General features: G+C 37.7%; 1 protein-coding gene across 1 annotated transcript in view; it reads left to right on the forward strand.

Annotated features, from left to right (window-relative positions):
• LOC121328703 (formylglycine-generating enzyme-like) overlaps window positions 1–21,522 on the forward strand; it is a 39,672-nt gene that overhangs the window by 13,751 nt on the left and 4,399 nt on the right. Inside the window, 3 exon segments of the mRNA XM_041273676.1 lie at window positions 967–1,081; window positions 6,579–6,692; window positions 16,814–16,873. Coding sequence (XP_041129610.1) covers window positions 967–1,081; window positions 6,579–6,692; window positions 16,814–16,873 — 289 coding nt within the window.

Below are 21,522 nucleotides of genomic sequence, written 5' to 3' on the forward strand. Positions count from 1 at the left end.
AGATTACAACTTTCCAACTACATCAAAACAGCCAGAAAGAGGCAGTGGTTTTTATTTTTTTAGAGACCTTGCTTTGGCATTTAGTACCATTTCAGTCTTTAATATCAGTGCTGATTCCCTTCTTCAGGAAATGTTGATTTAATAGCGCTTTGTGAACTCACTTTGGACGCTCCTGTTTTAATTATATACCGTGCAGTCCATGAAGGTGTTGGTGGCTTGTTAGCCCCTTCTCACTATGGCTTTATTAAAACCAGAAGTCAGCTTTTAAAAAATGAGATATTAACTTAGGGCGTGCCACGTACTTGTATTGTCTTTAAGAAATATTTATCAGCATGTGTCCAATAAATACATTCATAACCCTGTTTCTAATTGAGTGCCTATCAATGGCAATTAGCTTCCACATTGAGTGTTTTAAAAGCTGTTTGGAAGATTATTTTCCTGTCCTGGGGCGCTGTCATTTATACTGCTGTACTGAATTATCGGTTCAGTTGAAAGGACAAGGGCCTGCCTTATGGTCTTTTACTCCCTAAAACAAGTTTCATCTTTACTGTTCTTTTAAATTTGCATAGGCACTGCAGGAAATGTAAAAATAGCTTTGTGAAGCAGTTGAATACAGAAAATGTCTTGGTGGTAACACTGTTGCAAGACAGCCATGAATTACAGTGAATGCCAAATGCATATTTAATATTGTCTAGGGGTGAAAAAAAAAAAGTTTTCAACTGCAAGAACATTATTATATTCTACCTATTGGGTGCTTGTTAGAGGTTTATTTAAAAACTGCACAATTGAGACATGTGTAGCTAATGGAAGAGTAAAGCATTGATGGAATTAGCTGCACTCACTTAACTCCTTCAGAAAAACCTAAAATTAGACCTGTATTTGATGAGGACTCACTCACTGGGTGAATGGCAATCCGAGAGCTTGGCAGTGGGTCTTGATATAAACTTTTCATTCTTTCTTTCACAGACTGTTCCCATGGGGCAACAAACTCCTTCCTAAAGACCAGCATTATGCCAATATCTGGCAAGGAGACTTCCCAGCACACAACACTGGGGAGGATGGGTACACTGAAACCTCACCAGTAAGTGACACCGCATTTAAAGGGATTGTAGCTTACAAATCCATAAAGCATACCTGCTTTGCACTCCCATTAGCTACATAGGTACAACAAAGAGGTATTCAATAATTTGAATAATTAGCTACAGCATTTCAGCGTACGCCTTCTTCAGATAGCATGGTAGAAATAACTAGGTAGACTTAAGGTAGACGTACTGATGAATGTTTTAAGAACATTATGACATAGACAGTTCTTTTAGAATTGGAAATCCATTTCAGGAGGCATTGTCTTCCAGGTTCAGTCCATGGAGGAAATAAAGCCTCAAGTTTTCCTGTTTGTCTAACATGTTAGGATTGTACAGTTTTTGTATTGGGAGAATCATGTCAGCAAGGCTGACGTTTTGAGAGGTAAAGAGCTTCGCAGCAGGTTGAGTAATCTTTTTGGTAGTTATGGCAGACTTATGGTTTCTGAAACGAGAGTGCAGGTCATTGGTGGTTTTACCCACGTACTGTTTCTTGCTATCTGAAGAAGGTGCAAGACAAAAGTTTTGGCTAATTATTAAAATAGTAAGTTTTATACATACATACATACACACAGAGCTCCAAATTGGCAACAAAATGGGCAAAGCCAAAATGGCCTTCAGTTCAATGCATTTGTAGAGGGCACCGAGGCCACCAAACTTAAGTCAAGGCCAAAGTGTAGGATTCATATATCAACCTATCTACTGACCACAGAAAGAAACAACACAGTTTAACTTAATAACAATTTATTGATCTAGAAAATGCTGTTTAGAGTCTGGAGTTTTAGGATTGAGACATTAATTAAAAACATTAAAAATATATGAATATAATTTAGATCTTTTATTTATCATGTAATCAAATAACCTACAAAATTATATCGCAACAGTCTATCGGAAGTATTATGGGAAAAGTACAAAGCGGTATGCAATTCAATATGTTAATGTAACATTCAGCAGGTTTCATTCGACTATATGAAGCAAAATTGCATAGGGTGATGCAAAAGTTTGTCCAGAGCTGTAGATTCGAGCCTGCAGGGCTCAAACCAGACATTGGCTTTTACCGCTAATCCATTGGACTGTTTTTGTTCAATTTTAATAGCATATATTCTGCTCAGTTTAACATAAACTAAACACAGAAATCTTGTTCCCACATGTAACATATACACTCAAAGTGGCTGTTTGCATGTATGGATAAAGCTACCAACTTTCAGAAGCCAAAATCTGCAAAAAAATCAGCAAATACTGTGCAGGTTCCCCAGTGTTATTTCAATGAAAACTCTTCCTCACTTCAGTTTAATAATGTTTTAGTGTTAGGATCTTGTCTACGCTGCCACTGGCTGCTAGGAAACAGGAAGACAGGTTTTTTTTTTTTTTTTTTTTTTTTTTTTTTTGAAAAGTTGTAGCAAATATCTCTCTAGTTGTGTTTGTGTGTTTTTCTATATCTGATCTGCGATATAAAATACATAATGAAAGAATATATATTTAAGATGCATTTTAGTGTTGGAGTTTCATAAAAGACTATTGTATCTTCATGCTGTCTCGCAATAATTAAGCAGCAGTATCAATTTAGCAAAGGTTTAACACTTAATTAACTGATTCATTTCATTCAGTTTAGGGGCAACTTTAAAAACCTGTTGGTTTTGTTGTGGTAAAATAAGGATAACGACAATTAAAGCCTATTCAAGTTAGCTACAGTAAATAAAAATTTTAAACATGAAAGAAAAACACTTTGTAAGTATCGTAAACATTTCTGAACTACTGACCTAGAAAATGATCAAGTTTTGCAAACGTTTTTGCAGATTGAGCCAGGCTTCTTTTTTTCTGGACTCTTCTAAGATGGCACTATTACGCTCGGTAGAAATCCATGTGCTTGAAAGGGAGGGTCGTATTCGTTGTTTGATTTGTTTTTGTGATGCGGTTACAAACAAACTATATCACTCCTCCAGTTTTATTTGTAAAAAAAATGTTGTGAAATTGTTCAAATTTCAACCTTTTTAATAACATGTTGATTGAAGTATGGGTAAGTCACAACTTCCCGGGAAATAGTACCAGCACCTCGGAGATGTCTACCGGCACAAAGTAGTACAGAGAGGAGAACTGTCAGACGAACTGGAAAAAAAAAAAACTAGTACTAGCAGGGGGGTCAAACATAGTTTTAGATTTAAACTGAAAAGAAATCTTAGATATCTGAAATAAAAACTTAAAGCCTTTTAATGAACAAAAATCATCTCAATATTTAACCAGAAATCCACCTTGGATTTAATGTTCACGCTGAACTAACTGAGTTTCAGTAGTTAAGAAAATAACAATTCAGATAAAAAAGCAAACGTGTGCTTCATTGTTTTGCTAAAATACCAAATTACTGACTAGGTTGTGAGATACCTGCCTCTAAAAACAGCATCTCTCATGTAAACTGCCGGTTGAAAGTGGAAGGGTGCAATTGAGCAGCTATCTGCTCCAGTGCGCTGAGTCCGTACTGGAATAAAATGGTTTTAAAATGTTATAGCAAACATGTATTTTCATTTTGTTAATTAATCCCTCTGAATGTTGGAATTGACAAGCATCACAATATGATAGAAATACATTGCTGTGACAGAGTCACCTTCTGGTATATTTAAAACATCTGACAATTAGGCAGTCTGTACCGGAGGATACAAAGCTGTGTCTTGTCAGGTTTTGTAGAGCTGAGGCAGAGAAATTCACTGTGACATGCAGTCATACAATCATTAGCACCAGTCACATTGTAACCCCAGGGAACTGATTACTGAAGAGGGCAGGAAAAAGGCATGGGATAAAGTATCAGTTTAAAGTGTTTATTATCCCCAAAAGGGGATGCATGTCCTGCTGACATACATACAGTGCCTATAGGAAGTATTCACCTCCTTTGGACATTTTCACAGATTGTTGTGAAATCTTGATGCATTTAAATGGGATTCTTTCCTTTGATTTACACAACCTACTCAACACTTTGAAGAGGCAGGAGAATTTTTATAGTGAAACAACAGTTAATGAAAAATAAAAATAAAAAACTGAAATGTCTTGGTTAGATAAGTATTCAACCCCCTGAGTCAATACTTGGTAGAACCACCTTTGGCAGCAATTACAGCTGTGAGTCTTTTGGGGTAAGTCTCTACCAGGTTTGCACTCTATCCTGACAAGCTTCCCAGTCCCTGCTGATGAAAAGCATCCCCATAGCATGATGCTGCCACCACCATGCTTCACAGTAGGGATGGTGTTACCTGGGTGATGTGCTGTGTTGGGTTTGCGCCAGACATAATGCTTTGCATTTAGGCCAAATAGTTATATTTTTGTTTCATCGGACCACAGAATCTTTTGCCACATCTTTTCAGTCTCCCACATGCCTTTTTGCAAATTCCAAGCAGGATTTTACATGGGCTTTTTTCAGAAATGGCTTCCTTCTTGCCACTCTTCCGTACAGGCCAGATTTGAGGAGTACCTGAGCTATTGTTGACACATGGACAGTTTCTCCCATGTCAGCCATGGAATGCTGTAGGTCTTTCAGAGTTGTCATTGGCCTCTTGGTGGCTTCTCTGACCAATGCCCTTCTTACCCGGCTGCTCATTTTGGGAGGACGTTTTTCCACAACTTTATCCCGGAGTTGTTTTGAAAGCTCCTTGGTCTTCACGACAGTATCTTTGTTTTGAATGCACTACCCAACTGTGGGACCTTCCAGAGACAGGTGTATTTAATCTGAAATCATGTGAACCACTTTTATTGCACACAGATGGACTCCATTTAACTTATTGTGTGAATTCAGAAGGCAATTGGTTGCACCTGAGCTTATTTAGGAGTGTCAAAGCAAAGGGGGTGAATACTTATCTAATGAAGACTTTTCAGGTTTTTATTTATAATTGATTTGTTTTTTCACCCCCCCCCCTATACTTCCTATAGGCTCTGTATTTTCTTTCTACCCAATTTTAAATGCATAATTCAAATGTCACCTCACCACTGCATACTAATCAGGAGGACTGAAGAGTAATGGATAACATCTGTCAAGGCAATTTCATCCTCCGAAACAAAGCAATTTATCAAGCTACTGAACCCTAGAGGCCCCAGCTGTCTTTCCCTGTGGGTCTCCTCCCAAACCATGTACCGCTGTCCCCAAACGTAACTGCGTCATACCGTTGTGTGTAGGTGTATGGAAAACGTCACTATGGGGTGACTTAAATGTGGTTATGTGTTGAGGCAAAGCAGTATCTTTTTCGATAAGGGACCTATAATCAATCTTTGCACAAATATATGAATCACACTGTGTATGACTAATAATGAAGATCCCAATGACCAATAAAATGAATACCAGGAGGATGCATTTGTGATTCAAACACAGATAAGCTCCAGTGACACCATAAGATTAAGTCTTCCTAGGACTAGAAGTAGAAGGACTTGTAATTTTCAAATTGGAGTCGAATTTTTTATAATACTGTTTTATAATACTTTGATGTTCGTACACTTTATTTTAAAACTGCATCGAATCTTTTAAAACTATGAATTAATGTTCTAATTTGTAATGTATATCTTACTTGCTTATTGTGTCCATCACTCAAACAGCTTAATTCTGTTCTCAATATAAAATATTGGCATTACAAGTTTGCTATTAGTGTACACTTTAAACACACAAAAAGTGACTGTTTTTTGTAGTTTTGCAGGCAGTAAAATGCTGCTCTGCTGCTGCATTGAAATTGAAGCATGTCATTAGTTGGCTACCAGTTTCTGAGGTGGACTCCATTTTCTAGTCGACTGTTCGGTGCTTAGGGACTGAATCTGTACAAAATGAAAACAGAACCCCTTGCCCTTTTTAAACTGCTTTCAGATGGCTGTGTGTTCTCCCTGCTGAACCACACTAATTGGTGTTGCTTTTCTTCAGTGTTAAGAATGAAAGTGTTTCAACAGTGTAGAATAAAAGAAACACGTCTGTTACTGAGGAAGGAAATGTTGTAACCACATAAAACCTGCATGTCTGAAAGGTCACGGTTTGAATAAGGGTTACTGTGTGGCTGAATGTGTTAAAAAAATAACCCGATGTGACATGTCTACACTGCACTGTGAGAACGGTGCTGTAAAAGTAGATTGCATCTTGTTCCATTATGAAATTGTGATTGCCACCTTTCCTTCTCCAGCCAACTATCCAATCTGCAACTGGACATTAAAAAAGGTCAAAGATTGACTACTGTATGCCTAGTGATAATTATGGGTTATACAGTTATCTACGTGGCCCTTGTCTGAGGTTTGACAACCGCCATTTGGAATGGATTGAATCCTAAAACGCTGCAATCGTAACTGTCAGTTTCAGTTCAAATCGGATCGAGAACTGATTCTAATAAAATATGCCTGTAACCCCCCCACTGGCCACAATACTACATTACCAATCTAATAACTATAATACTCCAGGCAAGTGGACATTTTACACTTCACATTATCCAAAATGTATCGATGAATTTGATTTGACTGTCTGCAGATAACGATCTTGTTTCTTCCCTCCAGGTGACTGCCTTCCCTCCCAATGGGTACGGTCTATATAACATGGTGGGGAACGCCTGGGAATGGACAGCAGACTGGTGGAGTGTACATCACAGCACTGATGAGACTCGCAGCCCGGTATGGACTGCTTCTTTTTCATTGAGGTAGCAATGATTGGATTCTCAGAGTAATTCCCTTTTAAGATGTTTTTCATTGAAACCAACAGCCCTGTTATTTAATGTGTTCATTTCACAACAAGAAAAGCTTTTCCCTCACCTTTACAGTTTGCAATTAGATTTTGCCTTAACTGCCCAGATGTATAGAAGGGGTATCCCCTTTCCTCAAGAAACATTTTGGACAATAACTAACCTGTTATAACTTGAATTAAGAACCAGTCAATGAATGGAGTGTGCATACACTCATAGGCTGATAATGACAATGATCTTGCATATAAGTTTTATTTTGCGGGTTGTGCAGTGACTGTAGTGGGTGTGTGGGTTTTAATGTCACTGTGTGGGTCTGACCCATGAAATGCGTTGCCCGGATTGCCTCAGTCATTTCCTGCCATGTTTGGGCAATACTGTTAAATTAAATCATCAGTGTCTTGTATTGTTTCACTGTTTTAGTTGTGTTTGTGTAAGAATACAGCTAATTGTATAGACGTGGTAGTGACTTCAGACAAGTGAGACTACAGTTCAGAAGAAAATACATAAAAATACAGCAGAGCTGATTGAAAATGAAAGTTGATTTTTGTGGATCTCAACAGACTGTTGGAAAATGAATGTACTCTAAGCAACACATTTTGTATCACTTGTATCATCTGTATCATCATGTTTTTCAATATTTAAAAAAGTTTAATTACCACCATGGCCAAAACAGACACAGTACTGCTTTCAACAATGTATTGAAAAAAATACTGTGATTTCATTCTATTTAGTTTCACCGAGTAGGCTGGCCTAAGGTTGGTGTAGGTTTAAATACACCACAGTTACCCACACTAACAAAATAGCTTGGTAGTTGAACCGATAAATCGGAGACAACTGATTTCTAGATACTTCTTTTGTGTGCCTGATTTTATAGCAGGGAGACATCTCTTACCTCCAGGGGCACGATGGAAGTGAGGGGCTGACTGACAGCTCAGTTTCATGTTTGCTCAGCTGGCTCATTTAACATTAGAAAGGATCTGAAGCCTCAACAATGTTTACCTTCTGATGCTACCCAGGGCTGCTTGTGTCAGTCTCCATGTTTTACTTTCCACACCACTGTACTGTAACACCAATTCACACTGACAAAGCCCAATGCAAGCCACTTGTGTTTTACACATCAAAGAGAGTTTGTGACACTTCTGCTCATCTAGTATCCGTTAGTGCTTTTAATCTGGAAAAGAGTAATTGCTTAGCACAGTAAAGATTATTACGTCTTCTTTGTTTTTAATTTTGCTCTGCTCTGTGCATCACAAGTCATGTAACAACAAATGATTTACATAACAGGGGACTGGGATTTTATTGTCAACTTTTACTCACTCAGACCCCTTACTCACCAGATATCTTGGGATTCCTGAATATATAATCGTCGCCTAATAATATGCAAGACATCTCACAAGTAGAATGGTTTATTTTATATTTATTTATTTTATATATATTGTGAGATAGCAGGGAGGGGGTTAAAATCCTTCCCTGCTAAAAACCTTAATTGTGTAATTGTTTTATTGTTTAGTAATCCCCTGCACCTGGTGGTAATTGTAAATTAGAGCCAGGTGCAGGGTATTTAAGAGAGGCAGCCAGTCTGTTCCAGGCTGCTGCTGAGAGAAGAGCCCGATTGTGTGAGTGAGCAGTCGTATCGAGGTATTGTGTGAGGGTGTGTTTTTGAATGTTTGTGGCAAGTAAACGGTTTAGCCGTCCTGCGTGATAGTTAGGTTCCTGTTTATGTTTAGTGAGTGCTCCAAATAGGAGCTAGGTGTTTGTTTTGTGTTTATTTCATTTTGTGTTTATTAAAAGTGCGCGTGAGCGCTGTTTCAGTACAATCCTGTGTGTTGGGTCATGATTCAGAAGGGAGAAGAACCCGTGAGAGCCTGTGTGGCGAGCAAAAAGGTGACATATATATATATATATATATATATATATATATATATATATATATATATATATATATATATATATATATATATATAAAATATATGTGTGTGTGTGTGTGTGTGTGTGTATATATATATATATATATATATATATATATATATATATATATAATGACACACACACACAGTCAGCACTCGGATATCCGTTACCTACATACACGTCGGTTGCGTTTTACCGCTCTTTTTAATTTGCAAGTGAACAGTGACATTAGGGCCTTATCGAGCAGTATATTCTGCAATTTTGAATACTGACTTTGGATACTTTCATTCTGGAAACTGTTGCAATTTTTTATCTTTTGCTAAATTGCATTACCTTTTACATTGCACGCAGTTCTGTGCATAGGTAACATTTTGATTTCATTTTGCAGTTGGTCATTAACGGGGAATTTTACACACCATGGTTTTTACAGTTCACTTGTCAGCTCTTTTGGCAGGTGATGTTTTCAGAATCATATTGTTCTCCTTTTTTATTATTATTTAGTTGTTTGCCAATGATTTTACCCCAGTTTTCTCCCCAATTTGGAATCGCCAATTTTGTTATTAAATCCTGGTTTACCGCTGCACCTCTCCTAAACTTGTTCAGAGCCCGAGACAGAGGGGGCCGGGCCGCAGTATGCCAAGCCGTCATTTTTCACACTGCGGATCCACTGCGAAGCCATCAGACCAAAAAAAACAATACAGTACATCTAAATGGAAGATTTTAAAACAGTCCTTTCAGCTATGTATTTTTGATATTGTATCTTTTTTGTGTTCCCTGAAAAATGGACAAGAGTTGTTTTTTCCAGCATACAGGTGCAAAACAACTAAAAGACTGTAAGCTTAGGGTCGAACAGCAATAAGTGTGGGAGTTTAGAGTGTGCAGACTGAAAAACACAACCAAGAACAAAAATCAATTATGAAACCTGAACCATTTCCATATGCCACTAAGACCGAATAAAACTCCAGTTGATGCCAGCCACGCTTGTTTCCATCTGCAGAAGATGGAGATTAATCCAATCAAACTGAGACCCCCCAGTCTGAATTGTGGGCTGGCAGTTCCAGATCTCTGTCTGAATTGTGGGCTGGCAGTTCCAGATCTCTGTCTGAATTGTGGGCTGGCAGTTCCAGATCTCTGTCTGAATTGTGGGCTGGCAGTTCCAGATCTCTGTCTGAATTGTGGGCTGGCAGTACCAGATCTCTGTCTGAATTGTGGGCTGGCAGTACCAAACCTCTGTCTGAATTGCGGGCTGGCAGTACCATATCTCTGTCTGAATTGTGGGCTGGCAGTACCAGATCTCTCCAGCTTGCAGGCCAGGTGATTACCGAAGGTGAATTAGTTTGTAAATGGCAGTTCCACTGAAATGTGATCTGTACAGGCAGTGTTTGAACTTTGTGGAGCGTCCGGTAGATGTTATTCTGGGAAACAGGCAGCCAGTGAAATTTTAGTACATTTGTTGTAGTACATTTTAAATATGTGCTGCATCATTTATTTGGAAGACCGCAATATAAAGATTGCAATAGTAAAAAAAAAAAAAAAAATCTTTCTTGCCGTGGTTGTGCTCTGCATTTCTTTTTAATGGCAGGTTTTTGTTTTTAGAAATAATATCAGAACAATCTTTCGACACTTCTCTCTGGAATATATTACCAGCTAAATATTTCTGCTTGTTCCTGGCTGTATAAAGAAAAAAGCAAACTTGAGATGAAACGACTTGTCCAGAGTGCCTACAAAAATGCACTTTTAAAAATGCTAACTTACAAGAGTTATATCACTGTGTTATTCCTAAAGTCAACAACAATGAATGAAAAAAACAGAACGTTTGTCTGTTTAAGCTTTAATTAATGTCTGACGCAGTTGCTAGCTAATTGACTAAAGACAGTTAGAAGAAGATGAGAGGAATTAAGTACATAGCTAACAAAATAATTTCAGTAAATCTTGTCTAACATAGATTACCATCAGTTTGGCGATCTCCTGATATCAGTTCTCACATCTCTGTGAACGACTAGAACTAAATTTAAACAAAGCTTAGTGAGCTCCAAGCTCCCTCTTGATAGGAACAAATATTATGTAAACAGTGTTTTAGCTTTTCTGTGAGTTACTTAAGTGAAGTCAAACACATGCAACACATTTTCCCCCAACATTTTGATTTGCGGAAAACTTATTTTTTGAATTTTGCACTTGTAGGTGTATTTATGTACAACTCCTCCAGAGCTGAGAGGTTTTGTTTTTTTCTCCCACAACTCCTGTTTTAAATTTCACTTACAACTTTTTTTTTCTTGTGCATTATATTATTATTTTTTTATTATTATTTGTCCTCATAGAAGTATATTGTACTGTATAGTTAACTGTGTTGTATATTATTATTATTATTATTATTATTATTATTATTATTATTACTATACTGCTTAAAAAGCGTTTTATAAACCTGGGCATCTCAGAAAAAAAAAAGATAAGGCTCCTGTTAGACCAGCAAACTGTGATTCCTTCAGAAGGAAGTTTTCTGCCAGATCCATCTTCTCCACAATGACACGGTTTACTTCAATACCAATTTACATGAGGGGAATTGAGACCTAAAACCTAGATTAAGTAGGGCAGCTTCAGGCACCTGAGCAAAACATCCAGGGTGCAATTCAGAAGTAAATCTCAACTATTACATCTTCAAATTGCTTGGATTCAGAGGTCATTTGGATGTTCAGAAACACCTTGTTAATTTTCATTGTGAAATGAACAAAAAAAACATTTTATGTTACTAGAAAGCTTGTTACGTGATATAAGTCACCTCTTCAGGGAAATCTTTTCTTAAGGGGGTGCTCATCAATGCTTCAAACTTTCATATCGGTATTATACAAGAGGGACCGGTGTTAAACTAATTTTGAAAGTTTGCTTAGCATTTTTAGGTACAAGGATAAGCTTGGCTCTTGATTGTAAAACAGTAATGTTTTCTTAAGGATCCGTTTACACTGGCAATGTTTGTCCAAATTGAACATTGTTTTCAAGTGGCCACAAAACTAAAGTAGGTGCTTTAACTGTATGTTTTTATGGTAGATGTAGACCTTTATCTCACTGCACTACTTTGCATTTGCGTTTCGTCGCAGCGACATTTGCTAAAGCAGCAGAAACCTTGTAAGACACCATGTTGAACTCACATTTTAATCACATATGAGAAATCAACCAATCACTAAGGATTTGTCAGGATCCCAGTACCTCCAATCCTGTGACCAGATGCCATCCCATGCAATATGACAAATGCAAAATGTTTCATAGTAGTTCCTCGGTACAAGATATGCTTTTGTCATTGATAATTAGTTATTACATTGTACGGCCAAACTGCATGAGGTGACAACCGGGTCATTCCACAGATTCTTTTGATGGTGCATATTGAGATTCCTGGAAGCGTTTTAGTAACAGTCCCCCAAATTATATTTGTATCCGTATCTTGGGGGGGCTGGTGCTTTGGGTAATACAGAAAGGTCTTTCTTAGACAGGTGAGGTGGAGGCTTATTAACATATATGAAATTGCTGGTCAAACCTTAGAAAAAATGCTGAGAATTGTCCGAAATTATTGTCAGCAACAGTAATAATTTCCATGTGTAAACAACCCTGAACAGCACTGTTCTCTGCAAGCCTTCTCATCTCATCCAATGTATTGCAAACAGTGCTTGAGACAATTTAATACACAAACATTATCACTAACATTCATCCACCAGCACAAGAAAGGGTCTGCTTTATTTCACGTTAACTACAGTCTAATGATGGTCGCTATTGCTGTTTTGAATTGATGATATGGCAAGAATAGCAAAAAGGTACTGTGTCACTCTTGGAAAGTGTATAATCAAGATATGTGAACAACATATTGTATTTTAAATCTCTTTTAACTCTTTATTATGAGGTGTTGCTGATTAATTAAACCAGTCAGATAGCTGCTTAAATACAATTACTAAAGCAATGTACAAGCGATAGTTACAAGACTTGGTTAAAAAAATACACGTCAGGCATTCAGAGATAATCCTGCAAAATAACTGTTTACTTGTGAGGTGCAATTTGTGGCACATTCCATTAAAGCCATGCTCATTTTTAAACTTACCTTTTTATCTCTGATTTCTTGATGTGCAGCACTTAGGAATTACATAAGACTCAGGCCGGTCGTATTATTCAAAGGAATCCAGGATTGCCATTAAGGTGTGGTAGATTTAGCAATAATAAAGCATCGACTCCATTCACTGATAGCTCTCATAACATTGTCAGAACGTCACGCAAACTGGAGTGTACATGGAGGAGAATATGCTACGGGAAAATGTCTGCTCTGTGTGACTACCGGAGAGCTGTTCAATGTCAACATTTACGTAGAATTTGAAACTATCCAAAACAACTAAACTGTGTGAATTATGACTCGCTCTGTATATATTTGCATACACAGATCTCCAAACTGCTTTGGGTTGTGGTTTCTGTGTAATGCACATGATAGTACTGTGTACTACCATAGCAAAAATACCACAGCATACTGTACACGGTATGCAAAACAATGTAAAAGGGTTCATTTATATGCAATCCATTTGGAGAGAACAGTGCATTCCCGAGTGAAGAGAATAGGGCCAGGTTTGAAAAATGTCCTCGTTCTTTGCCAGTTATTTTTAAAGCGGCCGCAGCCACGGTTTCAAAGCCTCTCATCTCAGAAACCATTTCAGGTAGTGACATTAACCATTTCAGTGCCACATTGTTTTAACCACTGGCTAAATCAGTTGTAAACAACTGGTGACCGGCTGTATTCTATGATTCTCAATAAACTTCCATTACTGGAAGTGTCCAGCAGAACTATTTCACTGCCACATTGTTATGGGACATATCTGTGAAACTGATCTTTCCCACATAGTATTTTTACTTCAGGTTTACAAACCATCAATCTGATATATTATTCCCGTTTTATTATGCCCCAGGAATGCTTTTTTTTTTTTTTTGTTCACAAAACATCCCTGGTTTAATATTAATTTAATAGTGGAAGATTTCAGTTTACGTGTATAAGTCCCACTTTTCTAAAACTGAGAAACTTGTTGGAATTTTCTGAAAAGGTCTTGCTTGACTACTTCTAATAAAACCTGTCCACAAGGTTCTTGCAGGCCCAAGAGCCTCTCTTGAGCACCAGGGCCCTGTTATCTGAATGGGGTTAAGGGAAAGCAAGCTCATTACCAGTTTAAACATTTCAATGAAAACCCTGACTACGTCACGGTTAGCTGCAGCTGTCTGGCAGTTCTGGCAGCTTCACTATGGTTTGTTTAACTAAGTAATCCAAGTGCTTAATCATTGATTGCAGTTCGAGGTTTGAAGATAAACTGCTATAAACATTGAAAGGGGATTTGTGTGAGTTTTCAGATGGAATTTTAGAAATTTAAGGGAACAGCTTTTCTAAAATGCTTTAAAACTGCTGCGGGGGGTCTTTCTAGCTGCCTGTATGCCACTTTGTTGTGCCATTTCTAAGAAGTGAGAAGGACTGGAAAATCATGTTGCTTATTTATTTAAATAATGCTTGCTTTGAAAATGTCCTGTGAGAAAAAAAACATTTACAAGTTTACTGACAAGTGTTATATAAGTTTCTGCATCTGAGGTTGCAGTTATGCTTGGCCACCACTAGGGTAACAGCAGTGGTATCTCTAGTGTGAAGTTGCTTTAGGGTAAACCATGTGACTATACCAACAGTGGTATAGCACACTGGCACAGATACATAAATACAAGTGGAAATAAAGATAACTACAAAAAGACAAAATAAAAATCAGAAATGAAAACAAAGATTTGCCAAAACATGCAGTTCACTAAAAAGGGAGGTCCCCCTGCAGGAGCCACCACTGACACCCCCTCAGTTTACTGATGCAGGATTCAAATCCCCTAAACAAACTAATCCAGAACAGTGACCCTGGTTACACGCACTGTGGCCATGTAGTTCTTTTTTTCTGTGTTTAAGATCACGATTTCACACACTGTGATCTCTTATTCTCTGGCTCATTAGTGTTCAGGGGGTGTCATCATCTTCCTGTTATCGAGAGATGGTCTGCCGGCACCTGCTGGCTCGGAATGTGCACTCACCAATCCTGTTGGCTCGGAATGTTCACTTAACCAATATCGCTGGCTCGGAATGTGCACTTAGCCAATCCCAGCTGCCATTCCCTGTAATGCAGAGCATCTGGCTATATCTTTCAATAAACTATTTACAGTCAAATGAATCGTAGAAAATACAAAAAAACACTTATTCCCATGTGCAGGGCTGAGGCCATGCCACAGAGGCAAAAAGGAGCCTTAACCATACAGCCTTAGAACGAAGAAGGACTGTACTGTGAAAATGTCTGGGGCAACTTCAGGAATTCAGAACACTGATAAATTGCAGGTTTCATTTATTTGATTAGCCACAGCAGACTATGACAAAGACAACCAGATTTTTAGATATTGTAAATTTGTAACGCTGCTTTCATTATTTATTAATTTCACTGACTTTTAGGTTAAACACACACTATCTGGCCACTTTATTAAGACCTGTACCTGGATCATTGTGTGCCCTGATCTCAAACTTGACAAGACTTAGCAGGGACTTCACGAGGTGCTGGAGTGTCTGGAGGGTTGGTAATACATTCAGCCATCAATATTTCATGCAGTTTGATGCAGAGAGATAGGCAGAAGATTGTAATGGACTCTGTGATGTTCAAGTTCATCCCAAACATTGGATTGAGATCCAGGAATTGTGTTGGCCATGGAAGATGCTTGAAGTTTGTCATTGCTCCTCACTCCATTCCCATGGGTGTATTATTGTCTTGAAAGCAGTCATCAGGGCATATGTGCCACATTGCTGGGTGGACTTAATCCACAGCCATGATGAAGTAAACTACAGCAGATTTACAACCTAAATTGCACCTCTAATTCAGGGCAATTCCAAAAGCAATAGACGGGTAGACAGGTTCTAAAGTGGCCAGGCAGTGTTAACACTTGGGAAATGTCTTACAATAAGTGACCTAAATAAAAAAAAAATTAAACAAAAAGATAAATGACAGTATGAAGTTTTCTTCCCTAGCCTGAACTTTCAAGCCTTTATGTGGCATATTTCACATCGAGAAGCCATTTGGGCTACTGATTAGTTGAACTTGGTTAAATCACTTCAAATGAATAGCACAGATTGCAAGTAAAAAAAGGAATATCAGGACTCTCTGTATAACCATGATTCTTTGATCTTTTAACTGAAAAGACAACACTGATTTAGTCAATGCAGAGCTATGCAAGATGCACTCAGTATTCCTGATTCGTATCTCTGTAATCCTTTTGGAGGCTATGATCCTGTTGTGTTGGCTACCTTTAATTGCTGGTTTGATTCGTCACGCCAATTTAGAAGCAGGATGCTGAGACCTCAATGGTTCTCAAGCAACCCTGCTGGGATGCAAATACATGTAAAATTTTAATTAATTACATTACATGTGCTAAAGCAAACACTGCTTTAATAGATCAGATTCTTTATCATTTTTACAGATGTTGTAATGAATGGAACAATGGAATACACTCTGCCTAACCCACAGTGGCAAAGCTTGTTCACGGTGTGATTCTGTAGATCATGGTCCAGCTTTATTGGATGTGGACATACATTTAGACCTGCCATAACACCACTAATTGCCAGGACTGCACTGATCTGACGTGACAGATCTGCTGGGTGTTTAAATTGTTCCTCTTCTATCTTAAAGGAAGTTTGGGTAGAAGCTTGCAGTAACATGCATTCCTGTGACATTCAGAATGTCACCCATGACCTGCCAAAGCACCTGCAATATCAGTATATGGAAGAAACATTTTGGGGATCAATTGCATAATAGGTGAATCAGTAAGGGATGTGTGTCTATTTTCTGGCCATCTCTAATAACTTAGCAATATATAAAATTCTAAAATATGTATCATGTTTAATATAAGTTTCTTTCGGTATTACAACATTGAATTTCAGTAACACTGATGAAAACAGACACAGGTTTGTGAAGGCTTTTTGAACTTTATTATTTTTTTTTTTTTATAATTCCGGTAACCCAACAGAAGCCTCTGATGAGAATATACAGAGCTTCTGTCAGAAGAGCTTATCATTAAATTTTAAAATAATTCTGCTGTTTATTCCCCTTCTCTTGCGCTTCCTTTCAGACGGGCCCTACCACAGGAAAGGACAAGGTGAAGAAAGGAGGCTCCTACATGTGTCACAAGGTAGAGGGTCTCTTGGGTGGAATGACTCCCAAACATCTCAGGAACTATAAACACTAGAACAATAGTTAAAAGAACAACTAATAACTGGTACCCCATAAGGATAAACAAAATAACACCACTGCACCAGCATTTCCTACGTAACCAATCACTAAGTTAAACACCTGTCCTGTCTCTCTCTTTTTATTTGTCTTTCATTGCTTTTTTCTCCCTTCACTTTGAATTCTACCTGTCTTTACCTCTACAATTTCCATTTCCACTTGTCCCCTTCCTTACAGACCAACTGTGCCTTATCATGCATAGTAGTATGTGAACTAAAACTGATTTCCACATAAGAGATTTAGAACGAGTCTAGTCAAAACATTTGTTTTACGTGTTTCTAGTTTTATATTTAAACATCATGTCATAAACTTTTAACAAATGTGTTTGCTTTTTTGGAAGTGAAATAACAGGAAACTTAAAAAAACAAGATTGTGAACTCCATACAGTCTCTGTGAATCAGAAACATACAGGGCCAGCAGTGAGTTTGAGAGAACTCGGTAACATACCTCTACAAGGTTCCTATAGTAATGTTTAAAATAACTGGCTGTTTGTTTTTACTTCCCAACTAAGATGGAAACATTTGCCTGCATTGTTGAATAATATATTTAATCTATTAATAGGACACCGGAGCTTAGATTTTAGGCAGAATAAATGGTTTAGCAATGTGTAATCAAAACATACTGGAACAGAGCAAAGTGTTGTAATTCACACATGTTTAAAGAGTAAGTAGCGGGGTTTGAGATCTGCAGTCTAAATCACTGCAGGGAAAAACAGAACAAGTGCTCTGGCTTTTCTGTTCCGTACCACATCATGGATTGTTATTGCTGTGCTACCTGTTTGACATTGTGGGCAACAGTCCTTACACTAGCAATGTACTTGGATACATTATTTTCAGATGATGAACAGAGATCGCTTTTCAGAGCAGGACAGGTCACGTAACACAGTGCAGTGATTACGTGATTACACTGTGACTTGTTGTGGCAGAGTGTCCCGCCCCTTTATGTTTATTAGTGTTTTATGTTGTATGTAGTGTGTTAATGTTGGTGTTTATGTATAAAATACATGGGATATAAATATGGATTACGAGCATGAGTGTTTAAAATGTATATTTCTATTTAGGCACGAGGATTGCACAGCACTTCACGTGCAGGTAAAATAATATGTGAGCACATATTATAAATTTTAATAATTTTATTAATTGCAGTTGTACTGAGACTCCAATTGAATGATTCATTAGCAATCGAGTCTTGGTACAGCTGCATGAAAGTAGCATGTTTTTACTCACTTGGGGTTGTGTGTTCAGTGATGGAGAACAGGTGTGGAGAGGAGAAAGTGCAAACGTTAAGTAAGTCATAATTTCACTCACCGTGTTTGTCTGTTCATCCGCTGTTTGTTAGTGTGTTTCGTTTAGTGTTAATTTGTTTTGTTTGTCTGTTTATTTTGGGCTCAAGTGCCGTGTCCTGTTTTGGTGTGCTGTTTTTTCTGTTTAAACCTTTTATTTTGTTTGTTGAATGCTGAGCACAGCTCAGCTTCGCCAAAAATCCACGTCTCTTTTGTCCTGTGTTATTGTTCCGGGTCTGACGTCACCCACTACAGCCATCTTTGTGACACTTGTGTAAACCACGTTGAACTCTTGAAGAAGGAGGAATCTCCTGTGGTTTCTCAGGATGCTGTTGCAAAGAAAGTTGGCATGTCAACATCGCAGGTGCCTTACTTTGTGATAAGATGTGATTTCATGATTTTTCTTTTCATTTAGAAACAAAAAAGTGTGACTGAGGTCACCTCAGCTGCCTCTTGTTTAATTGTGACAGTGCTTATTCAGGATATTTTTCCTTCTCCCAAGGTGTCCCAATGAAGCGGTGCTGACTACGTTATTTAAACAGTTGTAGCAACAGGTGGGGACGGTAATGCTCTATTTTTTGGAACCCTGCTACTGACTCTGTTATTTTTCAATTGTTCTAGTATTTACCATAAAAAATAATAATAAAAAAAAAACATATCACCAGGTCAGTCAGGAGCCTGTTGGTATTTGTTGTACCAGTTAAGCGTTAATAGCCTTCATATTAACCTATGCTTATGAAAAAAATATTTCTGACAATAACATTTCGTGGCAACAAGGCTTATTTCAGATTTATCCCACATAAAGTATATACATTTAAAATGTCTTTTCACATAATAACACAAATATAAAAGTATTTTGGAATCCTCTGCCTCTCTCTCGGCGTTCTGTCAAATATATTTTTTGGTTCTGTTGTCGGGGTAACAATCCCAACTTCTTGTCGCAAAATCCCAACTTCTTGTCGCAAAAAGCAAATACATTACTGTACCTCTGATAAATAGCAACTAGTGTGAAGTGTAAGCTAACAGAATATTTCATTTCAGGCAAATTGAACACTGTTAACACTGTCAAATAACCACGAGTACTAAAAGTACCAACCGACCTACAAAAGAGTAAGAGCAAGAGAAAGTACACTCACAAGTTGATTAGAGGTAGCCACCGAACCCTTAGAAGTCATTAAATCTAAATTAAAAACAGCCGGAAACCTGATATTCATGTACTAAATCTGTTTATATAGAACCTGTTGTAGTTTAAATGATTTTATCATCGACATTCTGATCTATGCTTTTCCATTTAAATTGCAGTTGCTGCAAATAGGCTCCAGTGGGGACATCGCTTATAATGTAATGCAACTGATTTTTTACCGATGGGTCACATAGAGAGAACCACATTTCACCACACGTTAAGGCTGCATTTATAACACTTTATGGAAATACAGTGAAAACTTATTTATACTTCCACTTTGTTCACACAATGCAGTCAATAAATCTTTTGATGTATGAAAGGCTTTATTTTTGTAATTGCATCAGTGATAGCACTGTGATGCGTTGTTCGTATATGGTGAATAAACTTGAGTTCTCGGAGGAGAACATCCGCAATTCAAAGTCACAGGTGTTTCCTTTTAACTATTAAACTGTTAAACTATTAACTATTAAAGTAAACACTATTAAAAATAAGTATTTTTCATGAGCAGCACGGGTTATATGAGAAAGGTTGTCAGACTAATGTGTAAATGTATATAATGACACCTGTTTCTTTAAATTGCTGTTCTTAGGTTTTGAAGTCTTTCTTTGCCCTTTTATTCAAGTTTTCATGCTGTTAATTTTAAATGCATTTCTTAAGCACTTCCAAATCTTTTGTATCTTGGCAAGTCAAGTATGACACATGAAGGCATCAGCTAAAACATTTGTCTACTTTTACCTGAAGTTATTACATTTCTTAGTATTTCTAAAAGTAGCATCATTGAGTGATTAATAATAGTTAAAGGTGCTTATTTTACCTAACAAAACAGCAAACTAAAAGCTACGCAGACTTGGCTATGATAACTACCTCTCCACACAGCTGGCCTAAACTGGATCATGAGTGTGCTCCATGGTGGATTCACAGACCTCACCTATCCCTGTCCCCTGGGGTGCCATGCCATTTCAATAGGAAGATAGCCTACAAAGCATGTCACCCTTTTCTTATAGTGGTCTATATTGTATTTACTAAATATATATTTTCCCTTTTAAAACTACTTAATCCGACTGAAGAAAAAAAGAGATTTTCTGGGACACCTCTCTAGTGTAACAAGATGTGTCAAGACTGAAATTAAAATGACATTTATAACAAGCTGTCATCGAGTTTGGAATGTCTGTGATCTTGTTTTCTTTCAAGAGGAAGTCAAAGATGTGATTCATTTTTTTATGTTAATTTTTTTTTTCTTTTAGAGCTGATGTGGAAACTGGCTTTGTTGTTGTGGCTCAAGATAATAATATGCAAATATGAGTTAGAAGGGTGTATCCAACTTCAAACAAGGACCAGGGGTCACAAATGGAGATTAGATAAAGGGGCATTCAGAAAAGAAAATAGGAGGCACTTTTTTACAAAGAGAATCGTGGGAGTCTGAAACCAACTCCACAGTAATGTTGGTGAAGCTGACACCCTGGGAGCCTTCAAGAAGCTGCTTGATGAGATTCTGGGATCAATAAGCTACTAACAACCAAACAAGCAAGATAGGCCAAATGGCCACCTCTCATTTATAAACTTTCTTATGTTCAATGACACTTCATTCCCCTTATCAACCTGCAATGAAAAAGATGTCTCAGTTATTGAGGGGTACCGGTGGAGTCATCTATCTGTCATATATATTTCACACTTTCCATTTTCACATACTCTTTCCGTACTGTGCATGTAGATCATATTTACATTGCTAGCTCTAGGTTTGTATTGGTAGCTCTGCTGATGGATCGCTACAGTATGTTGCTATGAGGTTAATTTGATCAACCTCTACCCCACCGGGATGAGCCATAGCTAGGTAATAGAGCATTTTACCGGGTTTCCCCAGTGCTGTAACTTGCGCTGAAAATTCTAACTATGGCTTATCAGATTACAGGTTGATCAAATCAACTCCCATGCGAAGAACCAGGCCACTTTGCACAAAGATACCAGGGCTGAGCAAGCAAGCATGTGGTTTTGTTCAAAAACTAAAAGAAGACTGTGATAGAGATCGAATGATTCTTGGGTGTTAGATCTCCCTCCTGACCTGTGAGAGTGCTGTGTAAAGGCAACA

This window comes from Polyodon spathula, chromosome 16 (genome assembly GCF_017654505.1).
Source record: "Polyodon spathula isolate WHYD16114869_AA chromosome 16, ASM1765450v1, whole genome shotgun sequence".
Taxonomy (NCBI): domain Eukaryota; kingdom Metazoa; phylum Chordata; class Actinopteri; order Acipenseriformes; family Polyodontidae; genus Polyodon; species Polyodon spathula.